This window comes from Durio zibethinus, chromosome 11 (assembly GCF_047325235.1).
Source record: "Durio zibethinus cultivar Kanyao isolate XHJ-2024 chromosome 11, ASM4732523v1, whole genome shotgun sequence".
Lineage (NCBI taxonomy): Eukaryota > Viridiplantae > Streptophyta > Magnoliopsida > Malvales > Malvaceae > Durio > Durio zibethinus.
Genome location: NC_143172.1, coordinates 2,884,357 through 2,904,283, shown reverse-complemented (window position 1 = coordinate 2,904,283; position 19,927 = coordinate 2,884,357). Strand labels below are relative to the sequence as shown.

Here is a 19,927-nt window from a genome sequence, read left to right as displayed (position 1 = left end):
AGGAAATTTTTTTCGGCTTTCTCGGTTTTAAATAAGGTAACCCAACGGGCTTATAGAAAGTCGAGTTTTCGGTTGTGTATATATATTATGAAAATGGCAAATTTACCAAAAGGTAAAAGCATTTAATATCAAGCTTGCAAGAGTAGGGGAATGGAAGGGTCTCTCAACTCACGGTGATGTTGAAGCTTGCTCTGAGTAATTATCCGTCTCGACTCTCGACATTAGGAAAAATAGAGTGTTTGTTTTGTTGAAAAATGTAAATCAAGGAATGAATTGAGCGGTCAGAATTGCCAGCTTCCGGATCACAACTTGTATAATTTAGGCATTGCCATTGAAATGGAATATTACTTTTGTAGCAGTCCACTTAGTATAAGTAGAGACTACAGATATTTGAAAGCTGAAAACAAGCCAAATTAGACTGGGACTTTGAGAGCTTTATTTGGAGTTATTACAGGGGTGAGACATTAGTGGGTGAGTGAAAGAGATCGTGTGAAAATTGGAGATGATTCGTGGAAAGAGACATGGCATACATTTACGCTTTGACAAGTATAATTCAGGCATTGCTATTGAAATGGGTATCTCGATTTATCAACTCCGGACGGTCATATATACGCTTTAAGCAAATATATATCCTATACTTAATGTTACCATGGATGCAAACAAGAAGCAAATAACACGAGTCACATCTATTCTATTAGAAATTAGAACTATTGAACACATAAAACTACATCCCACCGATGAACCAAAAAAAAAACCACATCCCACCCGTTTTTTATATGGTTATGCTATATATTTAATACCCAGAGTCCTAGGCCACAGAATCATGCCGCCTAGGGTTGGTTGAGACCCTCGTTCCCGATCTGTTAACCAGCCTACAGCAACACGCCAGTCGACTGACTCAATGGCATGTATCCATATATTTCATTTTATTTTTTGACTTTAATTGGTTGCATGGCACTGTTGCCTGAACCAGCTATAGACAACAGAAATTTGCTAAAAGCATTGTAATTAATATGAAAGAGATACAATAGTCGCATAGTACATGTACATTATAGCAGTTACTTTCTGTAGAGCTCAAGATTAGGTAACCTTGGTGTCGGAATCAGAAGTAAAGGCTTCTTTTTCTTCACAACAATTCCAAATTTGCCGGACAGGTCATGCTCTGTGCCCTGTGGCAATTTCCACTCAAAAGAACGCAGCAATGAGGCCAATATGAAATATAGCATCTTCTCCCCCAGGGGAATTCCAGGACACTTTCTCCTTCCAGAGACAAATGGCATGTACCGTAAATCATTTCCATAATAATCAAATTTGTCAGGATCATTCAGGAACCTCTCAGGCTGAAATTCTGAAGGATTGTCCGAAATATGGGGGTCCCTGTGAATGGACCATATATTTAAGAAGACCCTGCTGCCCTTTGGTATGGTCTAGCCACCGACAGTGATTGATTGGCCAGAACAACGGGGAACAAGGAGGGCAGGGCTGGATGCAATCGGAAGGTGTCCTTTGTCACCGCATTTAGGTATCCTAAATTAGGCAAGTGAAACTCTTCAACGGTGCTGTCTAGCCCAACAACATCAGCTAGTTCTTTCTTCACTTTTTCCATTATTTCTGTATGTTGTTTTAGCTCTGCCATTGTCCACTCCACCATAGTTGATGTAGTATCCGTTAGACCAACCACAATGTCCTAGTTAAAAATTATTAGCACCAATTACCCAAATCAGAAACCAGAACAAAAAGTAGGAAAATTGAGGCATGATAAAAAAATATTACCATAAGCATACCCTTAACTTGATTCATTGTAATAAATGATGCGCTATGTTCATTTTTGTTGAGTTCCAAGAGCATCTGCAAGAAGTCTATTTTTGTTCACTCTTTCCATCAACTTTATCCTTCTCGGTGGCCACGTTCATTCTTAGTTCAATTACAGTCTCCAAAAGTTGATTGAAGAAATGAGAGATTTTCTTCACTCCCCTCTCAACACCTTGCAAGTCAAGCCGTGCAATTGCGGGGAAATATCAGAAACGTTTGGTTTTCCCAACAACATCATTAATTCTGAAGAAAACTCTTTGAAGTGCCCCTCAATCGTAGCCCCTTTCTCTCCTCCAGGTTTTCATCCCCGCACCATGCTGGTGACCGCATTGATTGACGTTAAGTATGACAATTCACCAATATCAATTGGCTTGCCAACGTTTTTATAGACTTCCCCAATGGTATTCATTACTTGTTCTTTTCTTAGACCATAACAGGCATTCAGGCTACCGCTGCTAAGCATCTCGCTTGCAAGAATTTTGAGCTTCTTTTTCCAGCTGGGACTGCTGTAGGAGTCAAATGCAATCATTGCAGCCAAAGGTAGAAATCTGTGCAGCAATGGTAGGATCCCGCTAAGAAAATGTTATATCATGGTCGCGAACCACTTCTTTTGCTAGCGATGGTGAGCTAATTACCACGTATAGTTTGTTTCCAAGCCAAAGTTTGAAGATAGGACCGTAGACTCCAGCCAATTCTGTAAAGACCAGGTGAAGATTGTCAGTTCCAAGAAATGGAAGGTATCCCACTATCGGCAAGCCACGGAGGCCAGGCGGCAACGGAGTAATTGGCTTGTTTGACTTCCTATTAGTCCAGAGGTGCCACAGTGAGATTTCTAACATTGCAATCAGAAGTGAGAAGACTGCTCGAAGCGGTCCATCTTTCTGGGTGCTGCCATCCAACAGCCATGAAAACAAGGTGTAGGCTGTTAGCCACATTATTCTAGGAGGAACAAAAGAAACGAAGAAATTGTAAGCTAAAATGGTTTTCTTTTTTTGGCCAAAATGCCGAAGTAACTAGAAAGTAGTAGGCATGATTTATAGCAGTAGGTGATTTAATTTGGGGACAAATGCAACTTTGAAAGAACCATGATTTACCAACGTTGTAGTCTCATATATCTTTTAATTTCACTTTTAATTTTCGAAGTTTTGAAACATTACTTTCTAAAATTTTAATTAACAATTTATAAATAAAAAGCTGTTAAACTTGGAAATTTTTAATTGAATACTGCATCAGTGTAGCATGAATGTACAATCATATTTTCATTTGATTGCTACTTCTATTTGTTTTTAAAAAAATTTGAATACAAAATCTAAAACAAATAGCAAAAACTAAAAGCATATATCAACTAATAAACTATCTCTTAATGTTTTCTAGAGGCTTCACACTGTCGTATCATGACCTTTTTATTTAACACATTTTGATTTTTTCAAAAAATTTGACAAAATTTCAAATACATAATAAATAATATATTATTGAGCAGGAATAGAATGATAAAATAAATAAAAATGTGCATTCAATCAAATTAAAAAAAAAATTTTGCATAATTTTTATTTGTAATAATATTTATATACGTGTAAGTTTATATTAATTAAATATAAATTATATTTAAAAAGAATTATGAATTCATATGTTAAAATAATATAAATGATAATTTATCCTAGTGCACGCATTTTTTTGGAAGAGTTGTCTTGATTTTGAGCATTGAGCTCACCCAATATTTGTTAAATTACTTTTTTTTTTTAATATTACAATCACATATTGTTTACATTAACACTTGTTTAGGAATAGTTATATATATATATATATGTAAATTTACTTTGACAAAAGCATATCGTTGATGGACAAATTTTCAATTAACAAACTATTTTCGTCTTGAAAGTTGAAAGAGAAATGTTTGAATACAGAATCCTACTATTAAAAAGAAAAAGTTTAGACAGTTTAAGATAAAATTCTTAAAATTTTTTAATTTAAAAGATTCAACTGAAATTTTAATAAAAAATCTAATCGTGTAAATTAATAAAATTAATTAAAAAAATCAATAATATATAAAAAATTAAAATGTTATTTATAATTTAAATTTAATTAATATTTATTTAACAGTAAAAAATTTGTTAAAATTTTTATTAAAAATATTATATAAAAAATACATCAAAATTTTTTTAAATTTTACATATTTGATTAATCTAATAAGATCTTTTAATTTGTTAATTATTTTTAATTGAAATCTTTACAAATTTTATCTAAAAATTTCGTCTAAATCTTTCTTATAAATAAACAGTATCAAATAAAAATTTGTCTTATTATGCTTAACACGATGGAAGAATATTAAAACGTTTCCATTTTTTTTATTTTATTAATAACTGAGATTTTAATTTAATCATTAATGTGGTTAAAAACAATCTTTTACTCGCATTCCAACAATTCTTGGACTTCTTTGAAAGAGTCTGAATCCAACAGGGCCATGACTTAAAAACAAGCAACTTGATTTCCGTGCCTTTTTTTGGGCAAAACTTTGATGAATGATGATGCTTGGAAATGACAAGTGTGATGTACAGAAAAATACATAAAGCCACGTGAAGATAAGGTTATGGAAAATCGTGGCAATAAATTTTTTGTTTTTGTTTTTCCTGCCAACTTGTTGCGTTATAAAAGCAATACTTGTAATTTCAAAAAATATTTTATTATGTTTTTATTTTTCCTGTCAACTTATTTTTTATTAGATAATTGATTATTTAGTGATTATAATTTAATTATGATATAATAATTTATTATTTAATTAATTATATAAATATAATATTTTATTATGATTATAACTTTTAAAAAAAATTTTAATAATTGTAATTTTTCATGATTGGTTTTAGCATTCTAACTAGCTAATTACATATTATTAGGGTAAATTTATTAGCGCTTGTTTTGGTAAAAAAGAATTTACATTTTTTGGCGCTAATAATAACAACCGTAAAATGTCATTTCATGAGGGAACAAATATAATACAAGTCTGAAATAAATATCAGTAAGTTGCTTATACGAGTGTTTAATAAATCAAATGTCTTATTTATTTTCAAGGATTTACCGACTTTTGTTTTTTAATAAAATAGTATTATTTGGTTGATTAACAATTTATCGTTCATACATAGTCAATGTATAAAATAATTTTAAAAAAAGATAAATTAAAAATTAAAAATAATAATGTAATATATAATAATTATGAAACCTAATCAATACATTAAAAATAACTAATAAATGATTGGTTTAATAGGTTAAGATTCGTTTTTTTCGATAAAAAAATTTTAGGTTCGAATCTTGCTAGTAATCATTTGTTGAAATCATCTTAAATACATGACTTATATTTATTTGTCTTAAACTGTCAGATGTAATTTATTTTATTTTGACCTGAGGGACTAAGTAATATATTTACTTTAAATTTTTTTTATCAAACAAAAATTAAAAATGCGTTCGAAAGAAAAATTTTTAAACATGCGCAGGGCTTCGCTTGTGGGAGAGGATGTTAATGTACATGTTGGCTACTTTCTTGCATATGTTCGAGTGGAAAATGCCAGATGGTGAAAAACCGGATACTACGGAAAAATTTGGGATTGTATTGGAGAAATTAACACCGCTAATTATTATTACAACACCTAGACTGTGCAACTTAGTGCTCTATGAATAGGAGTTGACGCTTAAAGGTGATGATATAAATATAAATATATATTTTTATATTTATGTATATTATAATGATGTATCTAAGATTTCGAGTTAGAGGAGGATAACATAAAATAAAATATGTAATCTGAAATTTTTTATTTAATATATAATATATTATTATTTTATCAAAAGTTAATATATGTGAAATATAATATTTCATATACGTCATTATAAACGACATTCATAAAAAAATTCAAAGTATTGAAATATAAAAAATTGAACTATTAAAAATATACCACGATATTTCGTGAAAAAAAAAATCATTTGAGTATAAAGTTTCATTAAATTTTCTTTTAATTTATAAAATAAGATTATTAACAAAAAACTTTTTTCAGAATTTATTGCGAAACTTTATTTTAACAATTTTATCGCTGAAAAATATTCTTTAAATTAGATAGTAAAATCTAAAGAATCAACAAAAGGTTAATCAACATATCAACAAGAAATATACCTTAATCACTTTTCAAAATTTGTTCTAAAAGATTAATAATAAACAAAGCCTGAACTATATTAATTATTTATTTATTTTAAATTTTAAGTAATTTTTTATATAATATTATTTATTTAAGGTGTAAAACAACAACGAAGTGAAGTTATGATACTTTATAACACTGTAATAATCAAACAATTGTTTAAATAATTTTTTAACATATATTTAATACACAAAATTTAAAACAATTGAGAATTGAATTTTTTATTTAAAATTTTAAACTTTTTAATCATAAAAAAAACTCTTTTTTGAAGGGGCCATTTTTATCTTTTGGAAGGGATTTGTACGTTAAAATCATATCTAAATAGAGCATTAATAACATACAGATTGGTTATTCTATTTTTTTTCTTCATTTTCAATTGAAGTTTGGTATGTTATTATTGTATATAGACATACAAGATAGAATTTCTAGTCAGTCTTTGAGATCCAAGGCCACGGCCCACATAGAAACGTTCAAGGAAAATAAAGAAGAAGAATGGCCTACTTGTCAATCTGGTCATCCATCAAACAGGCTGTTTCCAACTTGTGCAAAGTGTGGTGTACAGAAAAATACATAAAGCCACGGAAAGATAAGGTTATGGAAATTTGTGGTAATAGATTCTTTTTTTCCTGCCAACTTCTTGTTTTTAACTGGTGAATTGATTACTTAGTGATTACAATTTAATTATAATGTAATAATTTATTATTTAATTAATTATATAGATATAATATTTTATTATAATTATAACTTTTTAAAAAATTTTCAATATTTATAATTTTTTATTATTGGTTTTAGCATTTTAACTAGCTAATTACATATTATTAAGGTAAATTTGTCATCGCTTGTTTTGGTAAGAAAGATGAAATACAGATAATCTAAAAAGAATTTATATTTTTGAGCGCTAATAATAATAGCCATAGAATGTCATTTCATTAGGGAACAAAGATAAAAGTGTACATGTTTTTGAAATAAATATCAATGAGTTGCTTATAGGAGTATTTAATAAACAAAATTTCTTATTTATTTTCCAGGATTTACCTACTTTTACTTTTCGAATAAAATGGCATTATCTGGTTGATTAACAATTTATCATTCATACATAGTCGATGTATAAAATAAATGTTTTAAAAAATAAATTAAAAATTAAAAATAATAATATAATATATAATAATTATGAAACCTAACCATTATATTAAAAGTGTGTTTGGAAGAAAATTTTTTTAATTTTGAAAAAATTAAAAAAAAAACAATTTAAAATGTATCAATTCAAAATACTAGTATTTATAATTGTTTTGTTTGAATACATATTTTTTAAAAACAAATTTAACTTATTGAAATTTGATGAAATAAAAAATTATAAAATTATAAAATAATAATAATAATAATAATAATAATAATAGAGATAAAATATACAAAAAAATCAATTTGAATATAATTACATTTATAAAAATATGTAGATATTATTAATAATATATAAATAAAAAACATATTAGAATTAAATAAAATGATATCCCCGTAGCCATCAGTTGTCTTGAGATACTAAAATTGTCCCCGTAACCTTGAATTGCTTTCAAAACTTTGTATGCAGCCTCATTTCAAAACTTACGCCAGACCTTCTTATTATAATAGTTGGTTATTTTTTGTTGGTAGGTTACAATTTATGTTAAGGTTATTCTCTTTGTTATTCGATGAGGTCGAGATTGGCCCTAAACGTCTTTTTATTTATTTTTTTTTCAATATCAATTTAACTCTTAAGTTTGATAGGTCAATTTCAACCGGCATTACAATCTCTGTTTCAAATGCCAAATAAAAAAGAGTTTCACTAGTGGGCACCTTAATGATCATCTTCAATCAGTAACTTATCAGTCTACTTCCTTTTTACCATGTCGAGCTTCTTTTTATTAATTTTTAATATTATTTATTTGCAACTTCGACTTACTCGTTGGTTTGAGGATAGATAATTTATGTGAATCTGAAGTTGATGTAAAAATTTGAGTACAATTTCTTGAACCTGAATTTTCGAATTATTTGTCATTGTCTGTTACTATAAACCAAAATAAGCTGAATCTACAAACTAGGTTCATCCCATTTATCTTTCTCTCTCTTTTCTATTTTTTGTTGGCTTGATTTTTATTGATTTACTTATTGAAATGCAAACATAAAGAATATCCTTTATCTTTATCTCAAATTATATATTTTTTTATATTTATAAAAATATCCTCTAAGTCGAAATTCGATATAACACCTAAAATAGCCAACACCTAGAGGCGGGGGCTGCTTTTTGTATATGGAACAAGAACACTTCTTGGATTTTCTTCCTTTTTGCATGTTGTAACCTGACAAAAATAGATGGAAATCTTGGATGTTGTCCACTTGAGTTGAGAATCAAATGTCTTCTTTTGAATGGATGAAGATTCTCTTATCTTATCGATGGTCACCAAAGTTTTTTAAAATTTTATCTATAAAATTAAAAGAATAACCCATATTTAAAAAATATATTATAAAAATAAAAAAATGTATTAAGCAAAGTATATAAGTCATTCTTTTACTTTTATTTATAAAATTTAAAATTTTCATTCAAGATGTATAAATAATTAGGAACTCAAAAAATTACTACTATAAAAAATTTAGACTAAAATATTAAAAAATTCTTAAATTATTTCATTTTTCTTATATAAACCTCTGTTTTTTTATTATATTTAAATAAACTTTTAAATTTAAAGTTGTATTAAAATAAATCTTTATTTCAAATAAAAAATTAATTCATGTTAAGAGTTTATTTAAGTACGAATTCAAAGTTAAGAACTTATTTAGGTGTAAATTAAATATTAAAAATTTATTTTAATGTAATAAAATTATAAAGATTTATTTAAATAAAATGATAAAATTTAAGAGGTTTTTTGGTTATTTTAGCAAAAAAATTTACTTTGACAACAAATTTAATGCAACCATTAATGTTATTTGTTCGGAGCTTATGTGCAATTGGTAATAGTGATCTCAGGTTATGTTTTGTATATAAAATTATGATAAAATTGAATAAAATGATATTATAAATAAAATTAGATTAAATAATATCATAATATTTTATGTTTGATGCGTACAAAAATTAGAATAAAATAATTTATTTATTTATCAAAATTATTTTTTTTAAAATTTATATAATTTAAATTATTGATATAATTTTTAAAAATATAATTAGATATATAAATTTAATCTTATAGATTAAAAATAATTTTTTTTACTTGAAAAAAATTGAATAACTCTATATCATAAAGGCATTAATTCTTCTAACAATCATCTTTTTTCAAATACAAATTAAATATAATATAAAATAATTATTATCTCATCGTATCAATAATTTTATATATAAAATATTACCACAGTTTCTATAACAAATTGAACATGTTATGTGTAGGGTGGAGATCAGATAACTGATATACTCTTAAATATGCAAATTGTAGGCTTTAGACTTATGTGAATGGTTGGCAGTGGGCAGGTTTCTCTAATTTACATGTATTATTTACCCCGTAGTAACATCATATCATCATAGTTATAAACAGTTAAACCAATAAAATATCTTGGCCAAAAGTCGAGGACTCAAGGCTAATTAATGGTGAGAAAGGGGTATGCCCTCCAATGGAGGGCAAGATGTTGTCAACTAAGTCCACGCTCTGACGTTAATACATTATTGCCTGTAAAATCAAAGAGTATATTATTCTAAAATGTTTGTCGCCAATAATTTAGTTAAATAGTATACAATATAAGAACATTCAAATTCAAACATAATAATTTGTATAAAACAGTACTTTTTTTTGGACTGAATATATATAAAGGACCCAAATAATCTAAAATTTTGATTCATAAAGAGCTGGATTTGATAACCTTGGCGTTGGAATTGCAACAAGTGGATTCTTTAACTTCAAAACAATCCCAAACTTCTCTGAAAGATCTAACTTGTTACCCTCAGGCACTTTCCAGTCAAAAGAATGCAGGAGCGTGGCAATTGAATACAGCACCATCCTCTCAGCCATTGCTATCCCGGCACAGATTCTTCTGCCTGATCCGAAAGGAAAATAACTGAAGTCACTCCCACTAAAATCCCAATTGCTGTTCAAAAACCTGTCTGGGTTGAACTCCAATGGATTTTCCCAGATAGAAGGGTCCCTATGAATTGCCCAGGCGTTCACGAACACCCTTGAACCCTTAGGGATGACATAGCCGCCAACAGTGCAGGCTTCACTGGGGCAGTGAGGAACCAGGAGAGGTAGAGCTGGGTGCAAACGCAACGACTCTTTCATAATTGCAAGTAGATATGGTAATTTATGAATGTGGGATTCTTCCACAATGTTGTCTTTGCCAACTACTTCATCCAGTTCTTGCTGTGCTTTTCTCATGACTTCTGGTTTGTTGATGACTTCAGCCAGTGTAAACTCAATTGAGTTGGATGATGTGTCTGATCCTCCCACCACCATATCCTGTCCATATATTCCAATTATATATAATAGAACTAATAGATTAGGATGTCCATACCTCTCCAAATTTATGTGAAAACCACTAAAATTTGTATGGGCTTTGATATTCTCACAGCTATTATTTTAATTCTAGGTCTCATTCTTATTATTCAGTTGCATAACCAATTCCTTTTTTCAGTGGGTCAATTACTTATAATATATTTTTCATATTTCAAAATTTTATATATATATATATATATTTACTTTTTTATATTAAAATCATGAAACATCAATTTTATAAAAAAAATTTAAAATTTCTAATATAAAATACACTAAACTTAAAACCCTTTTTTTTTTCTAATCTCTATAATAATTAAAATGGAAACATACAAAAGGGACTAGAAGCGTATTATTTTTCACAATACAAATTTTTTGTGGTTTTTATCTGATGTGATTTATCTTTTAATTTTATAAATAAATTTTTTGATAAGAGAAGGATCTAACATTGATTGTTTGGATTATCTGATATCCAAAAAAATTTCATTACTGTTTATAACATTTAATTAAATTTTTATATTGTAGTATTTTGTATAAATGTTGGGTAAATAATTGTTTCAGTAAATTTGAAGACAATTATATAGTCGTTAGATTTCGAGCACAGAATGTACTTTTCATTGCCATTTACTTTTTTTTTTTTTTTTCACAAAGGCTGGCTTTGCTCTACCGTATCTATCGCTATCTATTTAAAAGTAAGTTAGTGTTTAGTTTTTTTAATAACTAACCAATATTCAATCGGGACAAAAAGAAAACCAATATTCAATAACAAATGAAATGGTCTATACGAGTTAACAACAAATACTACCCAAAAAAAATTCAGGCAAAAAAATAGTACCAAAAATAATCTGGGCAATTAATAGTACTAAAAATGTCAAAACTTTTTTTTTATGAGAAATAAAAAGGAAGATAAAAAAAACTCACCATTAGCAAGGCTTTGATATGGTTCATGGTCATTGGTGTTTTGGAATCTTCCTCATCCTTTAACTGGATTAGAAACTGTAAGAAGTCCTTGAATTCCCCTGCTGTGCCTGTGCTCCCACTTTCGCTTTCCATCTTCAACCTCTGATCAATTATTTTCTCAAATATTCCGTTCAACTTCTCCACCGGCTTTCCCATACGTTTGACTATACCTTGCAAATCAAGCGGTGCCAGGACTGGGAAAAAATCAGAAATATTGGGCAGACCCAAAAGCTCTGTTATTTCTGAGATGACGTGCCTGAACTCCGCGCCAAGGCTGGCCCTGGCATCCCCCTCAAACGTGCCACCCCATAACATATTGGTAATCACATTCAATATCGTTAAAAACATTTGCTCACCGACATTTACAGGCGATCCAGCCTTGCTATATATATAACCCACGGTTTCTCGTACTTCTCTACGACGAAGCATATATACTTTGTCCAAAGTGACATTGCTAAGCATCTTCAGTACACATACCTTTCTTAACATCCTCCACTCAGGACCATAGGGGTTCCAAGCTATGTCACGCCCGCCGGTTGCTAAGAGAGCAGCCACAGGCACGTCACGGTTGGCAAATGCGATGTCTTGGTCTTTAAGCACTTCTCGGGCCGTAGATGGGGAGGTCACCAGGATACCAATCCTGCTCCCAAGCTGGAGTTTCACAACTGGCCCGTAGGTACGAGCTAGTACAGCGAAGTAGGAGTGAAGGTCTGGGTCAAGGAAGGGAAGGTTTCCCACCAAGGGGAGGCCTCGAGGGCCTGGCGGCGATGGGGGCTTCCCCTTATTGAACTTGACGAACATGCATGTATACCAAATAATTGCAAAAACACCAAAAAAAGTGAAAAAGAGGCGTGAGAAATCATCAATTCCGCTGGTATTCTTGTTTAACCATGACCATAAGTCGAAATGGAGAGAACCAGAGATGAGAGCCATGGTAGAGGGATAACTGGGTAGTGTGTATGAAAGTTCGTCGTATTTGTACTAAATATAATAATATAATATTCTTTCTCACTTTAATTCTGGACAAAAATGAGGCGTTGTGCTCGGTTGGAATATCGTGGAGGAATCTCTCGCTTTTCTTGCTTCTTTTATTAGTTTGTATATAATATACTTTTAATCGTAATAAAATCTAAGCCAAAATAATAAAAAAAATTCTAAATTTTGTACTTGTATTATATTTAAATAAATTTTTAAATTTCATTTTATATTCAAATAAATATTTAACTTTTAATTTATATTTAAATAAATCTTTGATATAAATCAAATTTTTGTTCAATATAAAATTTACTTGAAAATAAATTAAAAAATAAAAAGTTATTTGAATATAAAAAATATAAAATAATTTATTTATTTGACATGCATTTTGTTCATTCAAAAACCATTTTCCTTATTATTTTAATTTCCTCTTTCACACCCACATGATGGTTGTGGCTAAAACTAGTTTAATCAATTGGAAATACATAATCAAAGGATTAATCAAATAATTAAAGGATTGAACCACCTTCCTAAGTGAAACCAATCACTCACCCCTTTATTTTTAATTATAAAATTAAGTATGACAGCAAAATTAAAGTAATCATATGTTTAGTAATTGGTAGGTTACATGTTTGGAAAATGCCAACAAAAAAAAAAAGTTCTAAGCTGTTCATTTTAAATTGTAATCATCAAACTTCTCTAAATCAAATTAGAAAATAGAAAAAGTTATTTATTTGAGATTTATGTTTACCCCTCTAAGTGTATAATAGTTCGATTTGGTTTAGTTATTTCAATTATTATGTAATATCATAAGTTTTTAAAATTTGATTTGAATTTGAATAAAAATTTTTTAAACTAATCCAATCATAATCGAATTCTATTAATTCGATTTAATTTATTGAATTTTAAAAAATTATAATTTTAATATAAAATTTAATATATTTAAATAAATATAATAAAATTTTTTTTACTTGCGGCATCATACAAATATCATGCTAGTTAATATTAAAATTTCATAGTTTGTTAAAAAAAAACATGTAGATTTCATTTGGTTGATGCTTTTATTGTTTATTTTTTAGTATTTTAATTAAAGATAAAAAAAACAAAATTAAAAAATAAAATGTAAAGAATGGAATAAATAACAAAAACTAAAAACGTAAAGGAACGGTGAATGGGCTGCAGAGTTCGGGTGGGCAGAGAATAGAATGAAAGGGTAAGCATTAATTTCAGTCATCATGCGAATTGCTTGTGATGCTTGTATATCAGACATGAAAAGAAGGAAACCATAAGTTATGCAGGGATGGGAAAGAGACAACTGAATAGGTGTTTGCTAGACTATAGGATGCTATCACGAATCAATTAGAAGGCCTGTGCTAGATTGCTGCGGGCTCAATGAATAAGGATCTATTGTTGGTTGAAATATTAACACCAATATATTAACTTGGGGAGAGTAAAATTCAGTTAAAATCGAAAAAATAAAAAAAAATTAAAATTTTTGGATAAATTTATTCGGTTAATTCGTAATATATGAGTATCTCGATTATCTTCTCGATTTAAATGAGTAATCGATTTTTGGATTTAAACTTTAAAACTAAATAAACTGAAATATTCAATTTAATATAAAATAAATAATTAAAATAAAAAAAAATTATAATCACTCATTTTTTAGATTTTCTTTTTCCTTGTTGAACCTTAACCGCTTAACACTCTTAACATTTTCTTATCTCCCATTTTCCCTCACAGCCTCACTGTTGTATGATCTCCATCTTCTCCGCTAGATTTCTCACGATCTCCCTTCCCTGATCTGCCACACACTGATATCAAGTCTCAACATTTTGATCTACCGCACATCCTCTCCCTCTCCCTCTTGTCACTCAAATCTCACTCTCATCTCACAATCCCTTTTACCTTCATCTTGTGTGCTACCTGTCTTTGCTGCCACATCGCTCTGCACCTCTGCTTCATTCCTTCTTCAGTTCCTCTCGCAGAGTTGCAGTCCCTCAAGCTCTTTTTGCTTGTTGTCTCTCATTCTCTCACATAGCACGTTCACAAGTCAGACTAATCTTGCCTTCTCTTCAAGATTTCAACAGCATTGAGGTCACTACCATTTGAATAAATCTATTTGTCTGATAACGTCTTCATCTATCCAAAAATGATGGATTTCTAATTAATTTGTCATATCTCTTATTTCAAGTTGTTTTTAAGGTTAAGTTTTCAATTCTAAAATTGACACTGACCACCTACAGCCTCCTCATGACATTTCTCATTCTGAAATTTAGCACAAGTACTGATCTAAACCACCAAGTCTTGGTCTTCATTAAGAAATAGAATAGGGATTAACTTATGAATTAATAGATAATTTAAAAAATTGTTTAAAATCTATATGTCTCGCTCTCTTTTGCCATAATTATTAGTGCCGAGTTCCGACTTTCCTGTAAGTGCATAAGCGAAGAACAGTTAGAGGTAAAGACAGATGGTATTCCTTGCGTTTGCATTTCAATGCGTAAGTTAGTAAGATCAAGTCAGAAAAGAAGTGAAAAAATAGCAAGAGAAAAAGATGAATTAGATGAATTTGGCTTTATAGTACTCGAGTCTTCATATTTATAGGTATGCTGAGGGGGACAAAAAAGGGACAATTAGAATAGGGCTGAGCTGAGGTGACACTAACCATGTCAAACCGACCTGACATGTCGGGTCAGCATAAATGACCAAGATGCTCCCAATAGGCTGCTGAAGACTTTAAGAGGAAAAAAAACCACTATACCTTTTTTACCATTATATGCCTCGACACTCTATCTCCCCATCAAGTTGTTTGAGTATTAGATCACTAAATTTATTATCGATGTCTCTGGTGTGGGGAAAATGACTGTATATTTCATCAAAGGTCGATGTTGCAAGAGGAGGTCGATTTTGGATGATGACTAGCTTTAAGCCATGGTCCAACCTGACGGTTATTCGATCCTATGCGTGTGTTTCAAAATGAATGCCTAATCGATTTAAAAGTTACCAAAGTGATAATTGTCTGGGGTGATTCGAGATTATTGCCAAAGTTCGTTTAGTTGTGGTGAGACTTATATTTTCTTTCAAAAATTTAGACTTGAGCTTTTATTGTAAACCTTAAAAGTGAAATAGGCTCTCAGTTTACCCTTGATAGTTGTCTGGTTCAGTCAGTCTAATCTGAGATTCATCCAGTTAGGTTGATCTAATAGCATTAAATGAAAAGAGAGATTGTTTGAGTCAAAAGATTTAAAGTGAAAAGATGAAAAGATGTCTACCTGCCTGTAGTCTGACATATGGCATGGATCATGTCATTCTTTTTGCTTGCAGACATCTATATAAAGAGGCTGGTAAAGTTTCAGCTTTTCATCTTTCATTTTTTTTGCTCTCAATTTGACCTAAAATTTTTTATCTCAACAGCTTTCTTGCCTTCAAAGTTTTTTCTATACTAGCTTCGGTATGTATTTCTTATCATATCTTTTAGTATGAGTTTTAGAGGGGCTGAAAGCTATAAGATAGAGCCAAACTAAGGTAAACAAAAGTAACGTGATGATGACCTAATCTTTCCTATTATTGGAGGCTTCAAGTATACAAAGATGGCCTATTGGTTCAATCCGATGTTTGAAGAAAGGCAGTAGAGTAATGAAGAAAATGCTTGGGTAAGAGGCGAGCGAGTTCTTAGCATTGAAAAACTATATGCTTAGATCAACTTTAAACTTCAAAATTCACTTGCTTTCCCTATCTCTTACGTTAGTCCATTTCCTATGGCTGACCTTTATTCTTCTTCGGTCATTTTCCCTTCTAGGGTTCAATCTTCTTTACTTATTGCCATTCCTACTCGCCTTTTTCAATCAATTTTTCTTGACATCTCGTCATCTCTTAAGGGGTCTTCACCTCACCCTTTTTTCTTTGAGATTGAGTTGATTTTATCAACTTTCTTCCTTGGGATCCATTTCTCACCCAAGAGTTAAACTTTTCTAACTAAGAGGTTCGGATGAGGGATAAAAGAAAGGGAGCACCTCGATTGAAGAAAATGACGGTGAGGGGGAGAGTTCTATAGAGTAGGACAAACTCGTCGAGGTCCCTATATATACTTAATGTGACTTTGGCATGATTTTCAAAGACATGATGAGTAACCTAAAGGGTAGAGCAAATCTCAAATACTATCCCAACATGTGCTCTGCTTATCATGTTCGAACTTTGGGTACCATTTTTTTTTCTAAAAAGAGGTATAGTATAATAATATCGAACTCCTTAGATCGGGTCACTGATAAACTAGAGCCATATCAGCTCTACATATATTGGGATTCATTTATGGCCAGTTTAAGGTTTCTACTTCATCCTTTTTTCATTTCAATTTTTAATTCTTAAAATTTGATCATCACTCAACTCACCTCAAATTTTGTTTGGTACATAGTCGCTTTTATTATTCTTTATCAATAGCTAAACATTAATCTTTCTCTCTTTTTATTCAAGAAGTTTTTCTCTTTTAAAAAATATCTTAGTGATAGTAAGTGATTTTATATCACAACTCAACCAAATAAAAAGATTTTCACTGATTACTTGAGCTCAATAAAAAATTCGAAGCTACTATTCCCATGCCTTGAGAAACAATATATTAGTAAATATGGTTAGCTTAAAGTTAAGGCTTCAAAAAAAAAAAGAATACTTGACTCCTTTATGGATGCATTGATGGCCTTTTCCATTCTTGATCTATTAGATTAAGATAAAATTTTAGATTTTACATATAGGAGAGAGCTCGTTATCGATGCTAAGGGGCTGACCTCCCTAAAAGTAATAAACATGACAAAATTTTAGGGTAGGTTTGAGGTAAACTCGTAAGTTTTGTTTTGAGTTAATTTTTTATCTAATTGTTAGCTCAGTTTTATAGATATGGCTAAAGTCGAAAAATTCGATGTCTTCTTATACCAACATGCCCTAAGGCCCAAAAAAGAAAAAAAAAAAGATCCAGGTTATGACTCGTCTCGTAAGAGAGATAAAATGATCAGTACAGCTATACCTCTCACTCCCTCAAGTCAAAAATCAAAAGCCAGGGCAGGTCAGGACCTGTCCTCCATATTAGCACCAATACCACCCACTCTAGCCAAAAGAGCATAGGTGACCTTATCTCCAACCTCGATGTTACTAGGAGGTTCTGCAAGGTCGTGATTCTATTTTTTAATAAGTATATCATAACCTTAGCTCATTTTTTTTATTACTATTTTTGTTTTTATTCTTTTAAGTCAAAAGTTTTTCTATGTAGTCTAAAAAAAGTTTTTACCTCAACCTATGAAAAAAGCAGTCAGGCCCTCCATCATGCTTATTTTGCTATAGAGCATATGCTAAAAGTTGAGAAAGATATGGCTGCCTTTGCCAAATAGCATAAAAAGAGTTCAGAAAGCGTTGAACAATATCAAATCAAGCTTTAGCGTGTCTCATAAGAAAAAGACTGAGCTAAAAAAAAGGTAGATAAGATGATAACGAAGCTGAAGGTGATCTCAGTGAACAAAAACTCAGCTGAATTGAAGAAAAAATAGGCTAAGTTGAAACTAAATGATGCTTAGACCGAAATTACAAGGCTGAGGTTCAAGTTGAAGGCTTAGGATAAGAGGAAGGAAGAGCTGTAAATTAAGGCTATAAAAAAGTATAAAGCCTTCAATAAGTGTCTCCAAGTAAAGGTAGAATTCTCTAAGAAAAACATTCTTGGTGCCTTTTAGTTGGCCGATGATGAGGTACAGTTCAAATTCTCTTCTCTCAATCTTGACCTCTCTGATATTGACATCAATAATATCAAATCAAAACTTTGTCAGAATTAACCTAAGAAAGAGAAAAAAAATGAAGATGAGGCTTTAAAGGAAGAGCTGAAAGCTGTCATGGAGACAGAGAAAGAAGATGTAGAAGTCATCAAAGCTGAGGTTATCTCTCATACTCCTACTGATGAAAGTACTCTTTCTGTAGCTATTATTGCTGATGAATGATTTTTGTAATTTTTTTTATTTTTGATTTTATAAACTTTTGATTTTGAGGTCAATTTTTTGTAAAAACCTATCATACTCCAACTAATGTATTTTGTTATAATGAAATAAAAAGGAAAATTTTTTAAGTTTTAGTTTGGTTTTATCATTGTTTCTTTCTTACTGGCACGAGTTTGAGAACGGTTATCTAATCTAAAGGTGGATAATTGGATTGAATACTTACATGATTTCTTAGATCAAGTGAACATATAGGTAGAATTTCTTCAAATCACTTAAACATAAGTTTACCAAAGATAGTTCAATTCATGTGTTTGCATATAAAATAATACAAATGTAAGTTCAATTTGTACCAATCTATTAGTAATAGGTTTGATTTATATTTCACATACTTGGTGTGGCATGCCATTCACAAAACAATACAAGTGTAAGCTCGATTTATATTAAGCTACTGATAATAAACTTTTAAGTTGTTTGCATTTTACGTTTTTGGGATGATGTTGCTATTTATTTTTGTAATTTATAGGTCACATCATGGACGACCTCTTTAACAACATACGACCATTTCCACGTTGGGGCCAATTTGCTACCTCAATCATCTATCCCTAAAGTTTTAACTTTTCTGGATACTAGGTAGCCTTTCTTGATGTGTTTACACCAGATCCACTTATTATAATAATTAATTACCTTTTACTGGTAGGTTGCAATCTAAGTCAAGGCTATTTTTTTTGTTCTTCGACAAGGTCAAGGTCAGCTTTAAGCACTTCTTCATTTTTTTCTTTTGACGCTAATTCAACTCTTAAGCTTGACAAGCTGATCTCGATTAGCACTATGACCTCTATTCCAAATGCCAAATGAAAGGGGGTTTAATCAATAGGCACTTTAATAGTTATTCTCAAGGCCCACAAAACTCTCAGTAGTTTGTTAGCCCACTTTCTTTTGCTGCGTAAAGGTTTTTTTTTAGAGCTTCTAATATTATTTTATTCACAGCTTTGCATGCTCGTTGGACTAAAGGTGGGTAACTGACGTGAACCTAAGATTGATGTGAAGATTTGAACATCATTCCTTAAATCTCAGATTATCAAATTGTTTACCATTGTCCGTTGTTATAGATCGAGGTAATCCGAGTTTGCAGATTATGTTTTTTCACACAAACTTCTCAATTTGCACGTCCGTGGTGATGGTTAGGGCTTCAGCTTCTAACCACTTTGTGAAGTAATCTATTACCATTAAGATGAATCTCTTGAACCTATGGCCAGGGTAAATGTTTTGAAAACGTCTATTCCTCACTACATGAATGGTTATGAGCTAATGATAAGAGTGAGTTCGTTTGAGGAGAGATGTTACACATGGGTAAATCTTTGACATATGTCATATTTTTTTACTAGTTTGGTCGTATCCTTCCTGATAGTGGGCCAGTAATAGCCCTGCCTCAGCACTTTATAAGCCAAAAGTCAAGGTTTGAGGTGACTTCCATATAGTCCTTCATGAATTTCTCTTAGGATAGATTCTGCCTCTTTTTTATCAA

The 19,927-nt window shown here is 30.5% G+C and overlaps 1 protein-coding gene and 1 pseudogene across 1 annotated transcript; both read right to left on the bottom strand.

Moving 5' to 3' along the window:
* Positions 1-1,058: 1,058 nt before the first annotated feature.
* On the bottom strand, positions 1,059-2,747 carry LOC149515984 (cytochrome P450 71AU50-like; annotated as a pseudogene).
* Positions 2,748-9,672: 6,925 nt separating this feature from the next.
* On the bottom strand, positions 9,673-12,421 carry LOC149515983 (cytochrome P450 monooxygenase 76AD131-like). Its single transcript, XM_089767678.1, has 2 exons — positions 11,417-12,421; positions 9,673-10,462 (listed from the first exon to the last, which is right to left on the bottom strand). The coding sequence occupies exons 1-2, from the start codon at positions 12,386-12,388 to the stop codon at positions 9,833-9,835; spliced, it is 1,602 nt and encodes a 533-aa protein (XP_089623804.1). The 5' UTR covers positions 12,389-12,421; the 3' UTR covers positions 9,673-9,832.
* Positions 12,422-19,927: the final 7,506 nt, after the last annotated feature.

Coding starts and splice junctions, on each gene's coding strand:
- LOC149515983 (XM_089767678.1), bottom strand. CDS start 12,388: ATGGCTCTCATCTCTGGTTCTCTCCATTTCGACTTATGGTCATGGTTA. Junction 10,463..11,416: donor ATATCAAAGCCTTGCTAATG/GTGAGTTTTTTT, acceptor ATATATGGACAG/GATATGGTGGTGGGAGGATC.